Source organism: Bacillus rossius, chromosome 3 (genome assembly GCF_032445375.1).
Source record: "Bacillus rossius redtenbacheri isolate Brsri chromosome 3, Brsri_v3, whole genome shotgun sequence".
NCBI classification, from domain to species: domain Eukaryota; kingdom Metazoa; phylum Arthropoda; class Insecta; order Phasmatodea; family Bacillidae; genus Bacillus; species Bacillus rossius.
Window position 1 is genome coordinate 46,593,887 of NC_086332.1, and position 19,325 is coordinate 46,613,211.

The 19,325-nt window shown below is 34.7% G+C and overlaps 1 protein-coding gene across 2 annotated transcripts in view; it reads right to left on the reverse strand.

Moving 5' to 3' along the window:
- The window catches only part of LOC134530608 (protein arginine N-methyltransferase 9-like), a 38,884-nt gene that overhangs the window by 3,347 nt on the left and 16,212 nt on the right, over window positions 1-19,325 (reverse strand). For both annotated transcript variants that reach the window (XM_063365600.1, XM_063365599.1), the window contains exons 5-8: window positions 18,744-18,911; window positions 17,348-17,629; window positions 15,939-16,751; window positions 4,241-4,394 (exon numbers count right to left, since the gene is read on the reverse strand). In XM_063365600.1, the coding sequence (XP_063221670.1) occupies window positions 4,241-4,394; window positions 15,939-16,751; window positions 17,348-17,629; window positions 18,744-18,911 (1,417 nt within the window). The remainder of the gene's footprint in view (window positions 1-4,240; window positions 4,395-15,938; window positions 16,752-17,347; window positions 17,630-18,743; window positions 18,912-19,325) is intronic.

A 19,325-nucleotide genomic window follows, 5' to 3' on the forward strand; every position in this document is an offset into this window, starting at 1 on the left:
TATTCCTCCTGATAAACTACGTTTTAATGCTTTTATTTTGAAAAACGTTCATTGTTTACATTTGCAAACGTAAGAAAATAACTTTATCCCACCATAGATATTGATAGTATCAGGAAGACTGTGCACTTCGCTAGTAGCATCTATGGCCAGCACCAAGCGAGACTAGTGGCGCAAACTAGCAATGATTATGAAAATGGTGCACGCGCTTTACTAAGGAACGGATTTCATATTTTGTGCATTCATTAATCTTTGAACTGAATATACCCGTTTGTTATTGTTTTCTTACGATCGGAGTGTTTTGTATTTTACGTTTCTCAAGTTAAAAATATTATTGAAAATTGTTCTGTTGCATAAAGTTGTTTGTAAAAAGTAACAAACATGCATAAATTTCTGATTTTCTTTTTACAATAGCCTAATTTTTTTAATTTCTAATTTAGGCTTGGTGACTTTTCCTGCCCTCCAAGAAAGGACTTCATAACATTTTGTAAGGCCACTGTTTCTCATGTCAGCTTTACTTGATTATGGACTGTATTTTACATTTCTGGTGGTTTTATTATATGGATATATAATTATGAATTCATATCTTTCATATAATGCAATTATTTACACATTATGTATTTAAGTTTAATCTGACATTGTGCTTGTATGCTAGATTGAAAAAAAAAATTATTTTTGCCATTCCCTTTTCATACACTTTCCCGCATCATACACCATTTTTGTGCCCTCCGTTGAAAAGTGTATGACAGGGGTTCTACTGTATTCAATTCTCTCTTCATGAAATTGTTTTATCTTTTCCTGAAGTGGGTACTTCCAAAGTTTGTTTCAGTGAATAAGTACTTCCAGTCTGAAAAAGTACTACTTACTGTTCTAAAAGAGAAGATGGCAAGTTCCTACCGGAAATTACTTTGTGCATATATGGAACAAGATTATGTGGCACACACACCTCTGTGGTCTATCTGTCCGGAGTCTGAACAGCATTTTTTGCAACTTCAAAACATATATCTTGGTGTAGGTGTAATGACAGAAATAAATAAGCAAAGTGTTCAAGATAGGCCCGATCTGATCGAAAACTTACGGACGAAATGTCGAGACTTCCTCATAAAAGGGTGTCAAGGAATAAAACGACGATTTGATTTTGCAGATCCCATGTATGATTCCATTTCTGTATTGCATCCAAAGAAAGCTTTGTCGCAGAAGGAACGCATTACAACTCCATCTCTTCTGGATCTTGCAAACCAAGTAAAGAGAGCAAAGCCTGTGGAGATGTGCGAGATGCAACAAATTGATGATGAATGGAGGCGCCTACCATTCGAAACTTTAGCAGATGATATCGCTAAAGAGGAAGAACCTGACAAGTTCTGGGATAAGTTGCTGAAATTCAAGAATGAAGATGAGAATGTTTTGTATACAGCATTGCCTAAGTTTGCTCTCACAGTATTATCTCATCCCCACTCGAATGCTGATTGTGAGCGCATATTTAGTAAGATAAATCTCATCAAGACCAAGACCAGGAATCGACATGTAACAGAGACTGTTAATGGAATTGTGCTAGCATCACAGTGTGTGAAAAAAAAAAAAAACTGGTACTTGCTGCAGTAATTTTCAGCCATCTGACGAGATGTTGAAGAGGATGACAGCAACACACCTGTACCCCGAATCTGATTCCAAGGAACATCCTACACACGATAACACACCAGCTGTCACAGACATATTTTCTTTTAATTCTGATAGTGAATAATCATTGGGCCAGTGTTTCAGTGCCAAATGTTTGTAATTTTGTGATTTTAAAAGCATGAGCTAATTTATATATATTTATACCATTTATAGGTTTTTTTATATCATTAGTGTAAAATTCAATGATATGTTGAGCAATGAAAACTCAAAATTTAGATTTTAAACATTTTTTATGTACCATATTTTTAACCAATGTTAATGTACCATAATTTTGAATGCTCAGTACCATTACAGAAGCACTGTCTATCTAACATCACTGCACGGATCTCATATTTTGTGCATTCATTAATCTTTGAACTGAATATACCCGTTTGTTATTGTTTTCTAACGATCGGATTGTTTTGTATTTTACGTTTCTCAAGTTAAAATTTAATTGAAAATTGTTCTTTTGCATAAAGTTGTTTGTAAAATGAAACAAACAAGCAAAAATTTCTGATTTTCTTTTTACAATAGCCTAATTTTTTTTAATTTCTAATTTAGGCTTGGTGACTTTTCCCCCCCTCCAAGAAAGGACTTCATAACATTTTGTAAGGCCACTGTTTCTCATGTCAGCTTTTCTTGATTATGGACTGTATTTTACATTTCTGGTGGTTTTATTATATGTATATATAATGATAAATTCATATCTTTCATTAATATAATGCAATTTATTATTTACACATTATGTATTTAAGTTTAATCTGACATTGTGCTGGTATGCTAGATTGAAAAAAAAAATTATTATTGCCATTCCCTTTTCATACACTTTGCCGCATCATAATACACCTTTTTTGTGCCCTCCATTGAAAAATGTATGACAGGGGTTCTACTGTACTAGAACAGCTTATTATCCGTAATTATGATAACCAATAGGCTTACATCAGAATAAATTATAATTATATAAGTCGTTACTGCAACTTGCCAATAGTAAACAAACGGTAAAGTAAGGTTAAGTTGTTTTTGTTTCGTGTTCAAGAAGTTACGTTTTTCGTACGTAACACTTCTGACATTGAATTCACAGGAAATTTGAAGAAAGAAAGAAAGAAAAAAAAAATTGTAGAAATATCGAGCACTTAAAATTCACATTAATTGACTCCACTCGCAATCCGTCGCAATAGTAACAATAACACGCCTAGTAATAACAGTCAACATCATAGAGTAAGTACATGTCTCGTCTCTCGTGTATGGTAAGTACCAGAGATTTGTATTGATATTATGAATGTTTTCAATTGCAGCGGTCGTATAGTGATGTAAATTGGCGCCACCAGCGCAAACTATCATTGTTTGCAGCAATTTTATTTAAGAGAGCGCTATCTTTATTTACATTTGTTCGTGGAAAAAAAAAAGTGTACTGGAAAATAAAGGGCTAACTCTCTTGAAGATAGTTTGTATTTAGCTTCTATTTTTTATATTAATTTTTATACTCAAGTCTTTAAAATTGTTTGCAGTTTGTATTTTTGTAATAAAGAGGGAATTTATATAGTTTAAAACTTATTTATGTTATTTGTAATAATTGTTACTTAATCAGAATTTTTTTTTTCCTGGAGTATCGAACTGAAAAAACAATACAGAATCGAGTATCGAAAGTGTGGTATCGTCCCACCTCTAATTACCGCACAGCCTTAACTTAAACAACTACAAATTGAATATAGTTTTATAATCACTATTAAAAATTGTCAGTATTTGAAATTTAATCAAATACAAATACTAAACTATTCATTTTTATATTTGAAATTTTGAATAATCACACAGGCCTACTACATCAAAAGTGTCGATAGGTAGGTGCCAGATAGCATAGAGATTATAGTGAAAATGAAGGGGAATTTATAAATTGAAGGGAATTAGTAAATTTATGATTAAGTTTATGTCATTTTCTTAAATATTAACAAACAAACAAACACTATACACTGCTTTTTGAATTTTATCCAAATTATTTTAAAGACATCATTATCATTATTTGATCTTAAATGATGGATAAAAAGTTAGAAGTGAATTAATGTTTTTTTGCTTAAATAGATCTATACTAACATTTTGTTATAATAATAACATTGCTAGTGTCAAAGCCATATATAAAGGGTTACAGCTTACATAAGAAGTACGTATATCTCTGTAGTAAGTACTCAATAGTGTCTCAATAGCAGTTGTGACAATTTTTTAATGGCTCTTTAAAAAACACCCCCTCCCCCCATTTTTGATATGTTTTGTCTAAATTGGAACTCGCTGAACTTTTTAATGAAAGATTAAGTACTCCTCTGTCCCACAAGAATAATAATTTTAAGTCTCTAGCAATGATTGTACACAGGTTAAGGAAGGCCAAACATTGTCCTTAGAGCATTTAAATATTTTAAAATTATGCACATCAAAGGTTAGCAAATATTCTCGTTTACGAACCAAGTTAATGTTAACAAGTTCACAAATGAGACATCTCATAGAAGTAAACATCTATGCATAACTTACAACAAATTTAACTAAGAAAAAAACACATACTTAAAAACCTATTAAATGATAAATAATAGGCTGTACTTACAGCATACATATTGATGAACTGTGAGACTTTTTTCCCACAAGTTAGGTTATCACTTAACACTCGTGACATTTTATCCAACCAATCAGAACAAACCAATTTTCCATGAACAGTTAATCTTCTTGGGATGAAAAGACCATCTTTTTTCAAACATTTTCTATTAAAAGAGGAAATAATTTTGCATTAGTTGTATTTTCACATGCAACACAACATTAAAACATTTATGATATACCAATTTGTTTTACAACATCTCTATCAATATTATGTAATATTTATTATTTTCACTCAACTCATCTCAACTTTTTTAATTATTTTCAGTCAAGTTAGACTTTTAAAAATTCCAGGCCCAAGTGTATTGCTTGTTTGTTTTTAGAAAAGATTTTAAAAAGTGTTTTAATACGTTATTTATATTTTTTACATGCCCACTGACAGTTGAAGAACTCTAATGGCAGGCACAAACGCATAAAACAATCAAACAATACATAAACCTAAGGTAAACAAATACATAATAGAGACGCAACCCTACAAGTAGGCAAGCACCGCTAGCAAGTCAGCACTATGCATAGGTAGGCACTACCTACGGGGAAACTACCCATGCAGGCAGGGCCGCAACTAGGGGGGGGGGGGGGGCATACGCCCCGGGCGCAGCTGTGGGGGCACCGAAATCGCTTGCATTGTAATTCCAACTGGTAACTGGTAAAAAGTTTTTTAACTTGCATGCCAGGAATGTCTAATCTGATTTACAATAAAACGTCTCAACATATTTAATGAAAAAGTCTAGTGATTATACGGACTACTTATGGATATAGTGGGTTCATGCATGAAAGTTACAGTAGCACAGAAACTGTTACATGTAGGTATGGAAAATGCTAAAATAGCACCATTTTCCGTGGGAGGCCCCCGGACCCCCCGCTTTATTGGTGTGAAGAAGGGGGGGGGGGGGGGGGGGCATGAATTACAGAGACTCTAGTTGCGGCCCTGCATGCAGGTAGGAAACACATGCAAGAAGTTGCAACAAACAAGCAGGCACAGCACACAAGCAAGGACATCACATTAAAGTAAAGCAGAAACAAATACATACATAAACATGTCACAAACAAGTCAAATGCAAACAATTAAAATTATTGAATATAATTTAATTAAAATACAACATTTTTGTCTAGTTAATTAAAAATTGTAATTAATTTATACATTATGACTGTGTTGTTCAAGGTACACAACATGGATTGTAAGCAACTACTGAACTTCGTAATTCTAAGACTAGTACATATTATCAAGTATATATTTACAACTGAGTTCAGAACTATAACATTTGTATACAAAAAAGAATCTAAATATGCTCTACAATCAAAAAGGGAATCTAATTTAGATAGCTGATAATGTTTCAGACTTATGATTTGAGTACTTTGTTTTGTATGGATTCTATTTTATCACTATCTGAATCATTAATATTATTCCAAATTACTGAATCATATTCTAACTTTGCTCTAACTAGAGCTAGGTAAAGTAGAAAAATGGAATCAATATTGGATTCATAAGAAGTTAAGCATTTAATTAATGCTAGGGTTTTATGTGAATTGGAGACTATAGAGTTGACATTAAATTGAAAAAAAATAATATAGGGTCCAAAATGACATCAAGATCTTTTATACTAGGATATATAGAGATTTGAGTGTTATTGAGGCTATAAACATACCTGATTGGGTTGATTTTTCAAGTGAAGGAAATAATTTTAATTTTAGCTTTGTTCAGAGAAACAAGTTTAAAACATTTATCAATTTCAATAATGTCACTTTGAAGTAGATAACAATCATTTAAACAAATAATTAATCTACTGTCAATTTTAAGGTCATTGGCAAACAATGCATCAGTAGTATGATTGAGAACCTGAATTATGTCATTAATATATATATTGAAAAATATATAGTATAACAAAGAATTGTGGTTGTTTATTGATACTTAAAAAACTCCTGTCTTTAAGATAGCTAGATACTCCAATTTAAGTAATTATCAATTATCACGCACACCAAAATTTGATAACTTTACAGGTAAAATAGAGTGATTGAGAAGTGTCAAAAGTTTTTGCAGGATCAAAATAACAGGCATCAACCTTTCCCACGGTTTGTTACGTTATTGTAAACCAGAGCAACACGCCTCAGCTTTGCTCTAATCTATACTAATATTATAAAGCTGAAGAGTTTGTTTGTTTGTTTATTCGCGCTAATTTCAGGAACCACTGGTCCGATTTGAAAAATTCTTTCAGTGTTGGATAGTACATTTATCGAGGAAGGCTATATGCTATATTATATTATCAATAACATTAGGGATCCTTACTAAAAGTCCAATTTAGAATCAAATGTGTTAGAGGGGGTTAGATACAACATGCAGTACACGTACGAAGTGTGTGTTGACAATGCCGCAGGCGCTAGATTGCCTATTAACATTGTTGCCACGCACTAGATGCCTTATCATTCTTAATTTTCCCATACAAGTAAAACACCCCCTTGTGATATTAACAACGAAGCAATCAGTACCCTCATAAGAGTTCAATTAGTATTTAAATAATTTTTATCACTTAAATCGCAAACCTAAACTATTGTTTTTTTCCCTCTCTCTGTGTTTAATTTGTTTTTTTATTGCCCTTTTTTTCAAGTATATATATTTTACAGACTTGAAACTTCACAGTAATGTTCCTTATGTTACGCAGGATGACATTTTCCGAAAATTATATCCCATGGGTAGGGCCTGGAAAATTTCGGTGTTTTCAATATGCAAAAAGCGGTACTTTCAAATTAGAAAAGCGGTGGTTTAAAGTCGGTATTTTCATTATGCAATGGAAATTTTACTGGTATTTTAAATGTTGACTAAATTGTGCAGTTATTGAATATAATAGTTTACATATGTATTTAATAAACAATCCATGTATACTAGGAATAGGCTAATATGCATAATAACAGCCAATTAAATCCAAAACAGTTACACAAAACAGACACGTTGCTATAGATGTTTGCAACTACTTTTTTTTTTTTTTTTTTTTTTTTTTTTTTTTTTTTTTTTTTTTTTTTTTTTGCTGCCAATGCCACATGCTTTGCCGACTTTAGGTGTTTGTCAATGAAATCTTTTCTATTCCATGAAACTTTACAGTTGCAAAATTTGCACATCACTGTGCTATTGTCAGTACAATAAAACCCATGTTTCTGATACTGATATGCTCGTATTTAATGGAGTGGAGGAACACGGGGTTGCCACTTGAACAAACCCCAGCGCACAAATGAGAAGAAACTTAGTGTGAACTATACCCCAGATCAATTTTGAGCATCAAAACCATACACAAACACTGCTTATGTAAAAATAAGGTAATTATGCCGAAACACAAGACTTGGGTTAAAGGATACTTTAACCTTGTGTGGATCAAGTAGAAAACATTCGGCTATAAACGAAAGAAATAAGAACAATGCTATCCTGAAATGCTGTGACATGTTTTTGGAGTAGATAATCACAGCGACAGACCGACAGGATGCGCTCCTGCCCTTGCCGTCAGCGATGTTTATTTTGACAGCTCAAGCAATTATCTTTTCCCTTCCCTTCGCAGTAAAAAAAAAAAAGAGGAAAAAAAACACGCTGACAGTTTCTCACGCAGAAGGTTGAAATAAGGGAGGGAATGTGTTGAAATGTTAGCTGTTAAAAAAAGGGGGGTGGGTTGTTTTTATATGGTTTGTGGCTCTGGGAGGGATGAGCCTTGAAGAATTAGCAGGGGATGGGAGAGGTAAGCGTCACGTCACATCACGTATGACGTCAAGCCGCCGGGCGGGTAAGATAACATGACAGCTGAGATGGCTTTTCGTGCGATAGTGGAGGCGCCGAGCTCGTCTAGACACTGCCGCGTGGCCAGTCTAGAGGGGTGGTATCTATTTTTAGACGTCTTTTGTATGCCTGGCTGCTTACAGTACAGCTCTCGCCAAGATAAACGTGAACGCATAGAGCCCAACAAAGTGTAACAGACTTGTTTTTCAGCCGATTTTACTCAAATTTTCGACTTTCTCTGCTTAAATTTTTCATGTTTTCTCAAAAAACTGTCATATAAACGGAATGGACGCATCAGAGGGGGCTCGCATCGGCGGGATTCTACTGTAATGGTACTTTTCGGGGATATATTCGCAGTGTAATATAGAAATGTTGTGGTTTTCGCGAATGTACTTACTTTTCGCGTTTTCATGCGAAATTCGCGATCGCGAAAAATTCCAGGCCCTACCCATGGGTGGTTAAAACCAGGCAACAGTGGGTACTTTGTCTGCATGAGAACAGGATTTTGCATTGTTGATGCCTTCTGCGTCTCCATGGCAACGGGCATCGCGCGGCAGTGGCGTACCCACAAGGAGGGGCATGTATAATGAGCGGCGCAAGAGTGATCTGCCTGTAGACTGCCGTAGCGAAGTACGGGTACATCAGTTGTATGTTGCGTGCAAGAGTTGGGAAACCATCGGTGCTATTCATTTTCTCTCCGGTACATTATACAGCATTGTAATAAATTTTCACTGAATTTTTTTTATTTACCATTACTGTAAATGGGAGATATGGCTTAATTTTTTTCCATTAGTATAGCCGTGCGAAGCCGGTTCGGGCAGCTAGTATATAAATATTTTTAACAGAGAAACAACTCTTTTGAAGAATCATAATAAAAACTTATATTTAAGTTAATGCTAACTTCCAAACAAATGCAAAATAAATTACAAAAAAGAATAAGGATAGGTACCCATTCAAGATGTATGAGATGAATAAATGACCTGTTTAATTTTACAGAAACTGATATATCTCAATATTTCTGAGTATACTACATTTTTTGCATTATTTCTGAATGGATTCAAAATATACTGATTCTCCACACTCCCTGCTCTAGACAGACCAACATGACAAAAGCATTCTTTTCTCAGATCAAAACCAACATATTTGTATGTTTGATCCTGAGATTTTGTTGATGATTGCAAAAGAAAAATCAACAAGAAATGTAGTCACTTAAATTGAAAAGGTAAATCGGTTGGGATCATGGGAAAGCGAGGAAAGTGCTGGTCCTATGAGGAGATAGTTTTAATTATGTTGTTCCTGAGTGCTTTAACTTGCTATCTTGTCTCATTGCACTGGTTGGGAGGGTGTAAGTTAGGCATAAAATTAATTGAAATACCTACCAACTTTTATTTTTAGGCAGCGAGATGGAAGGCCTGATAGGTTAAGGGAACTGAGAAATTTTAGTCTTAAAAACACTGTCATTTGGTGATTAAATATTAAATTTCATTCACGATGATAACGATAGTAACACAGGCCACAATAGCCATTGCAATATGGAGTTGCATATTGCCAATGTTTGCATTATTGCCTACATTATATAACTACTTTATAACTGTACATTTGTACTTATCATCAGCTGCAGTGCTCTGGTTTTAGTAACAAATTTTTGCTATATCTTAGGGAACCATTATTTTTTTTAATATGTATCTAAAACGCACAGCTTATGTCCATTTTCTTACCTCCACGGAAAGATTAGTACGAATTAAAAAGGTAAAGAAAATGAGTTTCATTCACACTCCATATCTCTTTGGTTTAACTTTATGTCTTCCTCATATGCATGTCTTCAAGATATACATATATCAATGGTGTATTTGTTTCCTGTTATTTTAAAGTATTTTATTATTAGATTTTGATAATTTTTTAGAATTTTATAAGTATCAGAAATAAATAATTTTGCCACACACATAATTTTATTTATTCATAATTATAGCAGATAACATAAGTGAAGGAATTAGTTATATTGTTAATCATTATTCAAAACATTTAATTAATGCTAAGTGTATCCCAATGGGTTTTAACTTTTAAATGGATACCATTTTTAATTAAAATGGGCACATGATTCAAATTTACAACATTAATTTTAATGGTATTCTTAAAGAAGATAAAAAAAAAAGTTAAACATCGTGAAACTGAAATAAATTTTGAAACATTAGGTTTTAAAATATGCATATATAATTGTATGTAACTATGTCCCATGATTTTTGGGTAAATAAAATGTACATTCTCTCTAAAAATTATAACTTTCTAACTTACCTACATTCTCAGCTAAAGATTTGTAATAACTGGGTGAAAATGCATAAAACCAGTCAAACACAGTTGCCACAGCAATGTGGTTTCATAGAGTAAGGTACAGAAAAAAAAAAGCACAATACAAGATTTTTAAAAAATTTCACTATTACAACCTCAAAATGGGAATTAAGGTGGTCTAAATGTTCTTTCGCATCCACCCAAACTATCAAAAAGCCAAGGCCAAGGGGTTCACAATGATCCGCGCTTCCGTCAAATGCTTTTGCATTTTGATGCTGCCAACAGACTAAAAGACTTAAATAATTGTGAAAATTTATATCTTGTATAGGTATATTAGACTGACGATCATGAAAGTGAAGAATTAATAAATCCTGAAACGCAATTTTTTTTCCTTCTGGTATTTATTAATATATTTTTAGTTTTACCATATGTAACTAACTACAATTCTATGTATCAGTCAATTTTTGTATCGAACACCAACTGTAATATGTGTTCAAACGTATGTTAACATTTAATGGAAGCAGCTAACCAAGTAAAATAATTCCAATACCTTTTAAAATAGTAAAGGTTGCCGGCATTACTTTGCTCACATTTTGAAGTTATAATTCCATCCGTCTGTCGAAAAAGCTTGGGAAGCTTTTGACAAACTGACAACATTTTTCAGACCTTCTGATTGGATTTGAGTCACATGATTGATGGACAGATGGGAAACAAACTACTATCATGATGGATCATTGTGAGTCTAACTTTACCAGTTGACTTGATAATTTTTGCATGTACACTTTTCATCTTTATGCTGATAAAAAATTTCTATTCATGCTACAGAATTATTGGTTAGGAAATAACATGAAAAAAAAAAATAAAATTGTTGTTGTACGGTTACATGGTACCGCGTACAGCAACATAAGACTACTTATTAATTGTTTTATTATCATATACGTGTTTCTTTATTATTAATAATACTATGATGTTTAACACTTATATAATACATCTGACCTTCAAACTACGGAACTGTCATGCTACAGCTTAGCATTCATAAACATTGAACTGACTATACTACCATCAAACCTAACCTGATTTAATATTTAACTCATTGTTGTAACTTCACTTCTGTTATTGATTGTATTTTTTTGGTCTCACCACAGATATTTTATATTTAATAGTGTTTCCACTTTGTTTTGATGTGATTAGTAATCATGTACATCAGATTACCTGTTCCTGGCTGCAGTGTTTACAGCCACAGGCTATCCTGTATAATAGCATACCGCCGTGGGCGGAAGTGCGTCCGTGAATTATGATAGAAGAAAAAAAGTAAGAAAAGGTGTCTCTTCGTCTGGGCCTATCCCGACGCCGGTCTTATAAAAATTTATATAATTAACATAATCTTGTAAGATAATATAAATTCTGTGATTATAAACTAATTTGTGTTGTGGTGACTAAGACCGTGAGTATTTACAACGGGATCCGGCAGCAAATAGATAAATTATCTGAAAATTAGTTAGTGGCTTATAGCTTAAGCTAAAAGTTGCCATTTTTTTTGCTGGATAGCGTCACTAGCACGGATTTTTACAAGTTAATACTATTGAACACTATAATTATATTCCAATCAACTACATATATTTTGGACAATTTTGAACATTTTTTTTTGTAATTCGTTTGAACTTTATTACAGATTTGAATGATTATTTCAGAATGATTTATAGTGAATATTCTACTCAGTGGTCTGAAAGCAGAACTTATGCTAACCCTGAGCACTAGCCGAGGTGACAATATTATTTATTGAAGGAATTTCATAATAATTATTTAGTGTTTGTATATTTTACTGAAACTGATCGACGTTAAATTACGGAAATTTGAATATATTAACTATTAAACTGTTTCTCGTATAAGAACTTGTGACTAGGGATGGGATTTTCGAATCTTGGATTCGTCGAATATACCGAATCCTATGGATTCGAGGATTCGTAGGATCCGAGGTGGGATTCGAGGTGGGATTCGATGTGGGTTTTTAAGAGTTTTAGGTAGTAATTGATAATTGTAGTGCTGGGCGAAGTTTGAAAATTTCGAACCGAAACGAACCCTTACGTTCGGTTCGGTTCGAAACCTCTTAAAATATATTCGAAAAACCGAACGTTCGTTTAAAAAAAAATTACGTTTTTCAAATTTTCTAACCCCCATTTGAGACCATTCACAAAACAGCTCAACAAAATTCTATTACTTGTAATATTCCGACTTTTATCGCATAATCGTCGCATCAACAGTTTCAAGCGCAGACAAAATAAAATAAAAAATTATTAATCGTCGCATAACTCGCATAGCATTTTTTCATATAGGCGCGCTTTGTTTTTTGATTACTTTAGAGAATTTTGTATGCATTTGTCGTACTACGTAATATAAACTATCGTACAAATGCCAAATGTATTGTATATTATACCTTTAACTATAGTGCGTGTACGAGAAGTGTTGTAAAATCACCAAATATTGTGTACCTCATACGTTAAACTAAACCGCATGTACGAGAACTCTCGTATTTCAGCAAAACTAACGTGATCAAGTTAACAAAAGACAAATGCGGTAGGAAATGATTACGCAAATTACGTACCTATTTTAAATTACTGGGATGTATTTATTTTCTTTGGCCTTTTTGGTCATAACAGTCAGGTACTGATAATATTAATTTAATCTTGTGTATTAAAAGTACTGGTCCAGTAAATTTTACAGTACGGTACTAAGTTGACTAGCGTAGTCGCGGCAGCCATCATTATTTCTCGTGTTTTCTTTTTTCCGACCTAAATTTCTATAACCACACTTTTTACGTTACGTTTACAATATTATTGTTCTTGAGGTGATTTGCGATAAGCAGGCTAACGTCGTTTAAGTTTTCCAAATGGAGAAAAGATAATGACGACCCGGATGACCCAGAACCACCCCAAAAAAAAAACGTCTAAAGTTTATTCTAACGAGCAGCATTCTTCCAAGAAAACAGCAACTGCAGTCAGCGGGTTTCGTAATGTAGATAGGTAACTTAATTCACATTCGCTTTTTTTTTTTTTGATGTCCTATTAAAAAGTTTTACTTATTAAAAATGTTAGGTTATGTCTACCACAATAATATGTTATGTGGCCTTATGCTGAATGTTCGTCATCTTTATAATATTTTCTTTTAATGAAGGTTAGTGTACACTTAACCCTTATCCGGAGACGTGGGGTCTCCGTGACCCCAGCAAAACTTTAACTTGCTGCCATCTATGTGCAGTTCAAGGCACTTGCTTGTGTTACCATCTACCTTTCGCTTGGATATCACATAGTCTCCTCCTGTAGTGTCAGATTTGTTTACGCTGTCTGGAGCTAGATATCAGGTCGAAAAGATAACTTGGGGTCGTAGTGGCACCACGTCACCAGTTATGTTTCTATCTCAGAAGTGATAAAAAGGCTTCTAAACGAACATGTGTACGTGTGGGCGATCCAGATTATGACGAAACTATTTCTAAGTGGTTGAAAGATATTTTTAGTGACTTAAGTTATCAAAGTGTGTGTGGAAAAGCAATGTGTGATGATTGCAGAGCAAACAAATGTGACTTTTCGTACAAATTTAATTTTTTCAAACAATGTTCGGCTAATATATTTTATGTAAAAATGGCATTTTCAAAATATATAAGTATGCATGTGCTTTCTAGTTAGCTCGATTATATATATTGTTGTGGTTTAAGCATTGGTTATGCAAGGAAAATATTTGGAGGGGAAAAAAGTAATTTCTTTTTTTGGGAAAATTTATCTGTTGTAGATTTTATGAAAAAGTCTTATTATTCATAGAAGTTTTCTAGATTTTGTTTTGTCACTATATCTATATTGAATAGCAAATAAAACTTTTAGGCTACCATCTGTTTATTTTTTTTTAAAAAAGCAATTATTACAAATAGGCATTTTTAGATTTATTTGAGCAAGCACCAATGGAAAAAATTGTATTTTATAATTGGTAAATAATTATTTAATAATTTATTTTTTAATTTAATTAATAAGTATAAAAAATGCATAAAATAATTTTACATGGAACAAAAATAATTTCTAATCAGTTAACTTCTACAAAACATTTTGGGGTCTGAGGGGCACCACGTCACCAGATATGTCAAATATTTTCACGTCTCCGGCTAAGGGTTAAAAAGGAATATAGTCTTTTTGAAATTTAGATGTAACTTCTTCACGAATTAAAAGTTGGTATATATATATAAGCTAAGCTATATAATGTTTTAATTTTACATATGGCTGGAGAACCTTTCTTTCTCACCACTCAGTTAAAGACCAAAATGCTGGTCATCGGTTCATTTTAATTCAAAACAATTATTTCTGTATGAGGTTTGGTTCGAAACCAGAGAACTGAGGTTCATCCAGCTCTAGAAAATTGTATACCTAAACTATATTATAAAGGTAACGGAAATGGCACAAACATAAGATAAACTACGCTGCATTTTGTCAATTAGCATAACTACTCTCATTTCCAACCTTCAATAATATAACATTTCAGAAAAAAACGTAACTTTTTTTAAATGGTGTCAGTTATACAAACATATTTTATTGAAAACATAGGAAGGATTAATTTAACAGAGAATTAGACAGATGCAAACTTACGTGTGTGGTTTTTGAGGTTATTTGTCTCTATTTTATATCAGGTGTATACACTATGCACTTATTTTATAATTTTATAAATACACATGTGATTTTTTTTATTACATAGGCCTATGTAATTTTTTAAAATAAATGTGTGATTTTTTTTAATAACATGTGGTGAAGTTTAGTGTGGGACTGGGATTCGAGATTCGATGACAAACACTGAGGATTCGAACAAGGATTCGGATTCGACCAAAATGTGGATTCGTCCCATCCCTACTTGTGACAAATGATAATTTCAACGTAACGAACTTTAGTATAAATCTGTGCTTACGTATCTCCTGCAATTTTTAACCAGTCAACCTAACCAAGAAAACCACAATTAACCTGATCAATTCATAATTTTTTCTCACTAATAATCTGCACAATTTATCACTATTCATAACAACACCATTAAATTCCCACTGTGTGGCAATAGAAGTGTTAATGTTGTTGTGTAATTATTTGTTTAGTATTAATATTGTTCAGTGTATTTGTTATAGTTGTTTGCACGTCTTTTGTCATTAAACTGTGTGTTGTTTACATTGTCATACCCATTCACTCTACACAATTATAGTTTTTACTTTTATTATTTTAATTTCATTTGTTTCCATAGTTAATTCACTACGTCAAACATATATAACGGACACTCATTTAACATAGCAACGGCGCCCAATAAATTATAATAACTTTTAATTAGTTATGTTATGCCCATACAATAATTGAAATTATACGAGAAATAGATACCTAGAGTCGACCAGTCAGAGGGGTGTTACCATCATCCATATACAAACACAATAAATAATATACATAATAAAATATATAGAGTGATAAATAGATATACATATTGTTTACATTCAGCTGAAATGTCAACATGTCCTTTTCTTAGTTTAATATAACTAACTAAAAACCTTCTGTTTCTATAACAGTAAGTTGTAAGTGAAGAAGTGATGGAGTGAAATACGAACCTAACTAAGGGCAACTGAGAGACTGCAGCCTCCTTCAGCTTGCCGCTAGGATCCAGGACATGCACCAGTATCACGTCGAACTGCAGAGTTCCGGAGCTGAGCAGCGAGTCCAGCTGGGTCTGGGCCACGCAGTGCAGCCTCTCGCCCGCAACCGCGTGCACCAGGGCTTCGCACTGGGCGGTGCACCACACCTCCGCCCGAGGCAGCCGGCCGGCAAGCAGCGTCCCCAGCAGCGGGAACGGACTCAGGTCCAGAACGCTCAGGCCGTCCCTGGTCTCGGCAGCGCACAGTGTCTCTGCCACCTGGCGCAAGCAACCTGTCATCTGCTCGTCGTTCAAGAAACTCACCACCTCCTGCGGGACCACCACGACCGGCGTAGGTTCGGAGGACGCCTTCAGCTGCAAGCTTTCCAGTTCCTTCCGCAACCCGTCCGTTTCTGCCCCGCGCTCGACGGAGCCATCCTTGCCACAGCTACGCGGTCCGGCGTCGCTCGCACCGACGATGCCCACGGACAGTCTGCCCCCTCTGCAGCGCACTCGGAGGGTCACCCGCTGTCCGGAGGACAGCCCGCGGGCGGCCGGGAGAGGAAACACGGCCTGGTCCCAGCACTCTGCCCGACGCTCCGTCAAGGGGCGGGTGGTCAGCTCCTCATCCCCCAAGCTCAGGGTGAACCATGCAACCACCGCGTGCGCAACGCCCGTCTCCATGCACTGCGCGTCCACGTCACGATCCGAGTCGCCTTGCAGCAGGCACCTCACTTCCTCCGGGTCATTGAAGTTCACCGCGCACGCGACAACCGGGCTTGTCAGGTACCTGAGGAACAGTCCCAGCACTGCATGAAACAGGCAACAGCTTAGGCAAGCAGCACACACACACAGTCAAAGATATCTCAGGAGTTAAAATATTTTTGTCCGTCCTAGCAATGCAAACTAACATGAAACGGAGTAAGTAGATAAGAGTTGCATTTCAGTCCCACTCAACAGCAAGTAAAAACATCTCTAAATGAAATAAGGAATAAAAGATACTATATTTTAATTAGGTCTGGCGATATTAAAAATCATTTTTTTATTACCTATTATCTGATTTTGCAAAAATATGGAAATTTTGTTTCACTATTAAATTAATCATTAACATTCAAATATATATATTTTTTTCAAATTTCAGTTCTTTGAATAAGAATAAAAAAAGTTATATTTAACTCCTAAACTCAAAAATATAACCATACTGACTATATATAGAATGGGTAATGCAAAAATAGCTCTCGCTCTTTCATTTAACCCTAGAATTGTCAACACACACCTTAAAAGTTGTTTCATGACGACACATTGCAATAGCATATTGTTAATAGTTTGAGAGGGGAAAATAAATTGCAAAGCGTGCCCTGAACAGCAAGCAGACTGTGACTGCACCTGAAGCCACCCGGCAGCGACGCTAGGTCCTCGCAGCCGTAAGGCTCGTCCTGCTCGCAGGCGACGTGTGCCGCACGCCCCAGCAGGCCCCTCGCGGACTCGCTCAGGTACTGCCTCGCGGCCAAGCGCGGGCACTCGACGGCGCAAGCCCACAGCACTGCCCCGCGGGGCAGCACCTCGCCGTCGGGGGCCAGCAGGCTGTCCCACGCGTGCAGGATGGTCTGCAGGACGCGCTCCCCGAGCAGCCCCGCGTCGAAGATCTCCGTCACCACTAGTGACACCCTGCGCGCATTCACACTCCGTAACGCAATGCGACACGCACTTCGCGCACGTGACTTCGCTCTGACTTGCTTGCCTTGCAGGATCTGTTTTTTTTTTTTGGTTGGTTTCAGATTTTTATGATAAAAAAAATTAGAAAAAAAATAATTCAAAACGTGACTTCCTATGTTTTATGCACTACCCTACTGAGGGAAAAACAGAAAATTAACTTTCATTGATTACCATGACACAATTACATAGTCACACAGTATATGTAAATCATAAATACTTGCCTGACTTCGCAAACAGCAGATAGCAAATAGCATAATATATATGGTGATAAAATTATAACCATTATAATATTAGCCTATAGCAAACCACGTAACTCCATGAACACAAATATTAAAGGCGAGAGAAAAAAACAAATAAAAAAAATTGAAACTCCATCCTTACTCTCAGTTGTAACAAATTTCTATGTCTAAATCTTTAGTTTTACTATTAATTGATAATATAAATACATAATACTGAAAATTAATGTGAGGAACCTAATGCAAAAATATAAAAATTTACAAATACTGAAATACAATTATTGAATGTAAAATATGTAGGTACTGAAAAAATTGTGAAGTTACACCTCAAAATTTGTAATTCATTTGAATGATAAAAAAAACATTCAATAATTTACTTCACAGATAAAACCAAACAATAATGTACACAATTAAATACTAAAAAAACTACTAATACTTTTGGAAATGTATTAACTAATTTTCACAATTCTAAATTAATTCAATTTTTTACGAGAACTCTGTTTGTGATTTCCAGCATAGCAAAAAATTCAGCTATATAGTGTCGCTTCAGCAATGTTTGCCTGAGGGTGAAGAGTCGGGTGCTCAATATTTTACCTCCCCTTTCCACCATTGAACAGCCTATTTCTGAAGGATGAGTCATCACTTCAACTTACTAACATGAGGCAAGGAATGTGAGTCCTTAAAGACAAAAATATTTCAAAAGTAAACATACAAATGTACGGATGCTTGTCATAAAAGGGTAAAGTCTTTATAATGTAAAAGACATTCAGATGAAATATTATAATTTATAATTGTGTTTCTCAGAATGAAGCTAAATGATGCATCTTTACCTGGAAGGTATATCACTAGGTATTTGCAGATCATGGGAAAGCTTGTTGATCAGTTTCACTTTGGACGAAGCATTGTTGCTCTCCACCACCTGTGTTGCTATCTGTATCATGGTGTCGGAGCCATCACATGCGTACACCTTGCTGGCGTCCCCTTCCACCGCAAACAGGCTAAACAAACAAATGAATAATGGACGAAGCTTTACGCTGCTTTAATTCAGTTTACATTTTCTCAACTGAGGTCCGCCACAATACACAATTTTACACAATCTGTATCACTAATAAGTATTTACAATAAAAAATGTTTTTTTTTCATTATATGGAACAGTATTCAATATCATTCACTTGAGTATAAGATTTAACAGCACAAATATAATTTTTATTTGTGTGTAGCCTTTTTTTCAACCTGTGAAGATTTCTTTGCATGGTGTCTACACATTGTAAAAATTCACTCACATTGTTTTTTCATTACATGTAAAGAAGTATGACATCAATAAAAAAAACCTTGGGGCTGAAAAACCGTATTTCAAATTACAATGCAAACAAACCAACTGTAAGTGCAGTAGCTCCAAATTTAGGGCAACC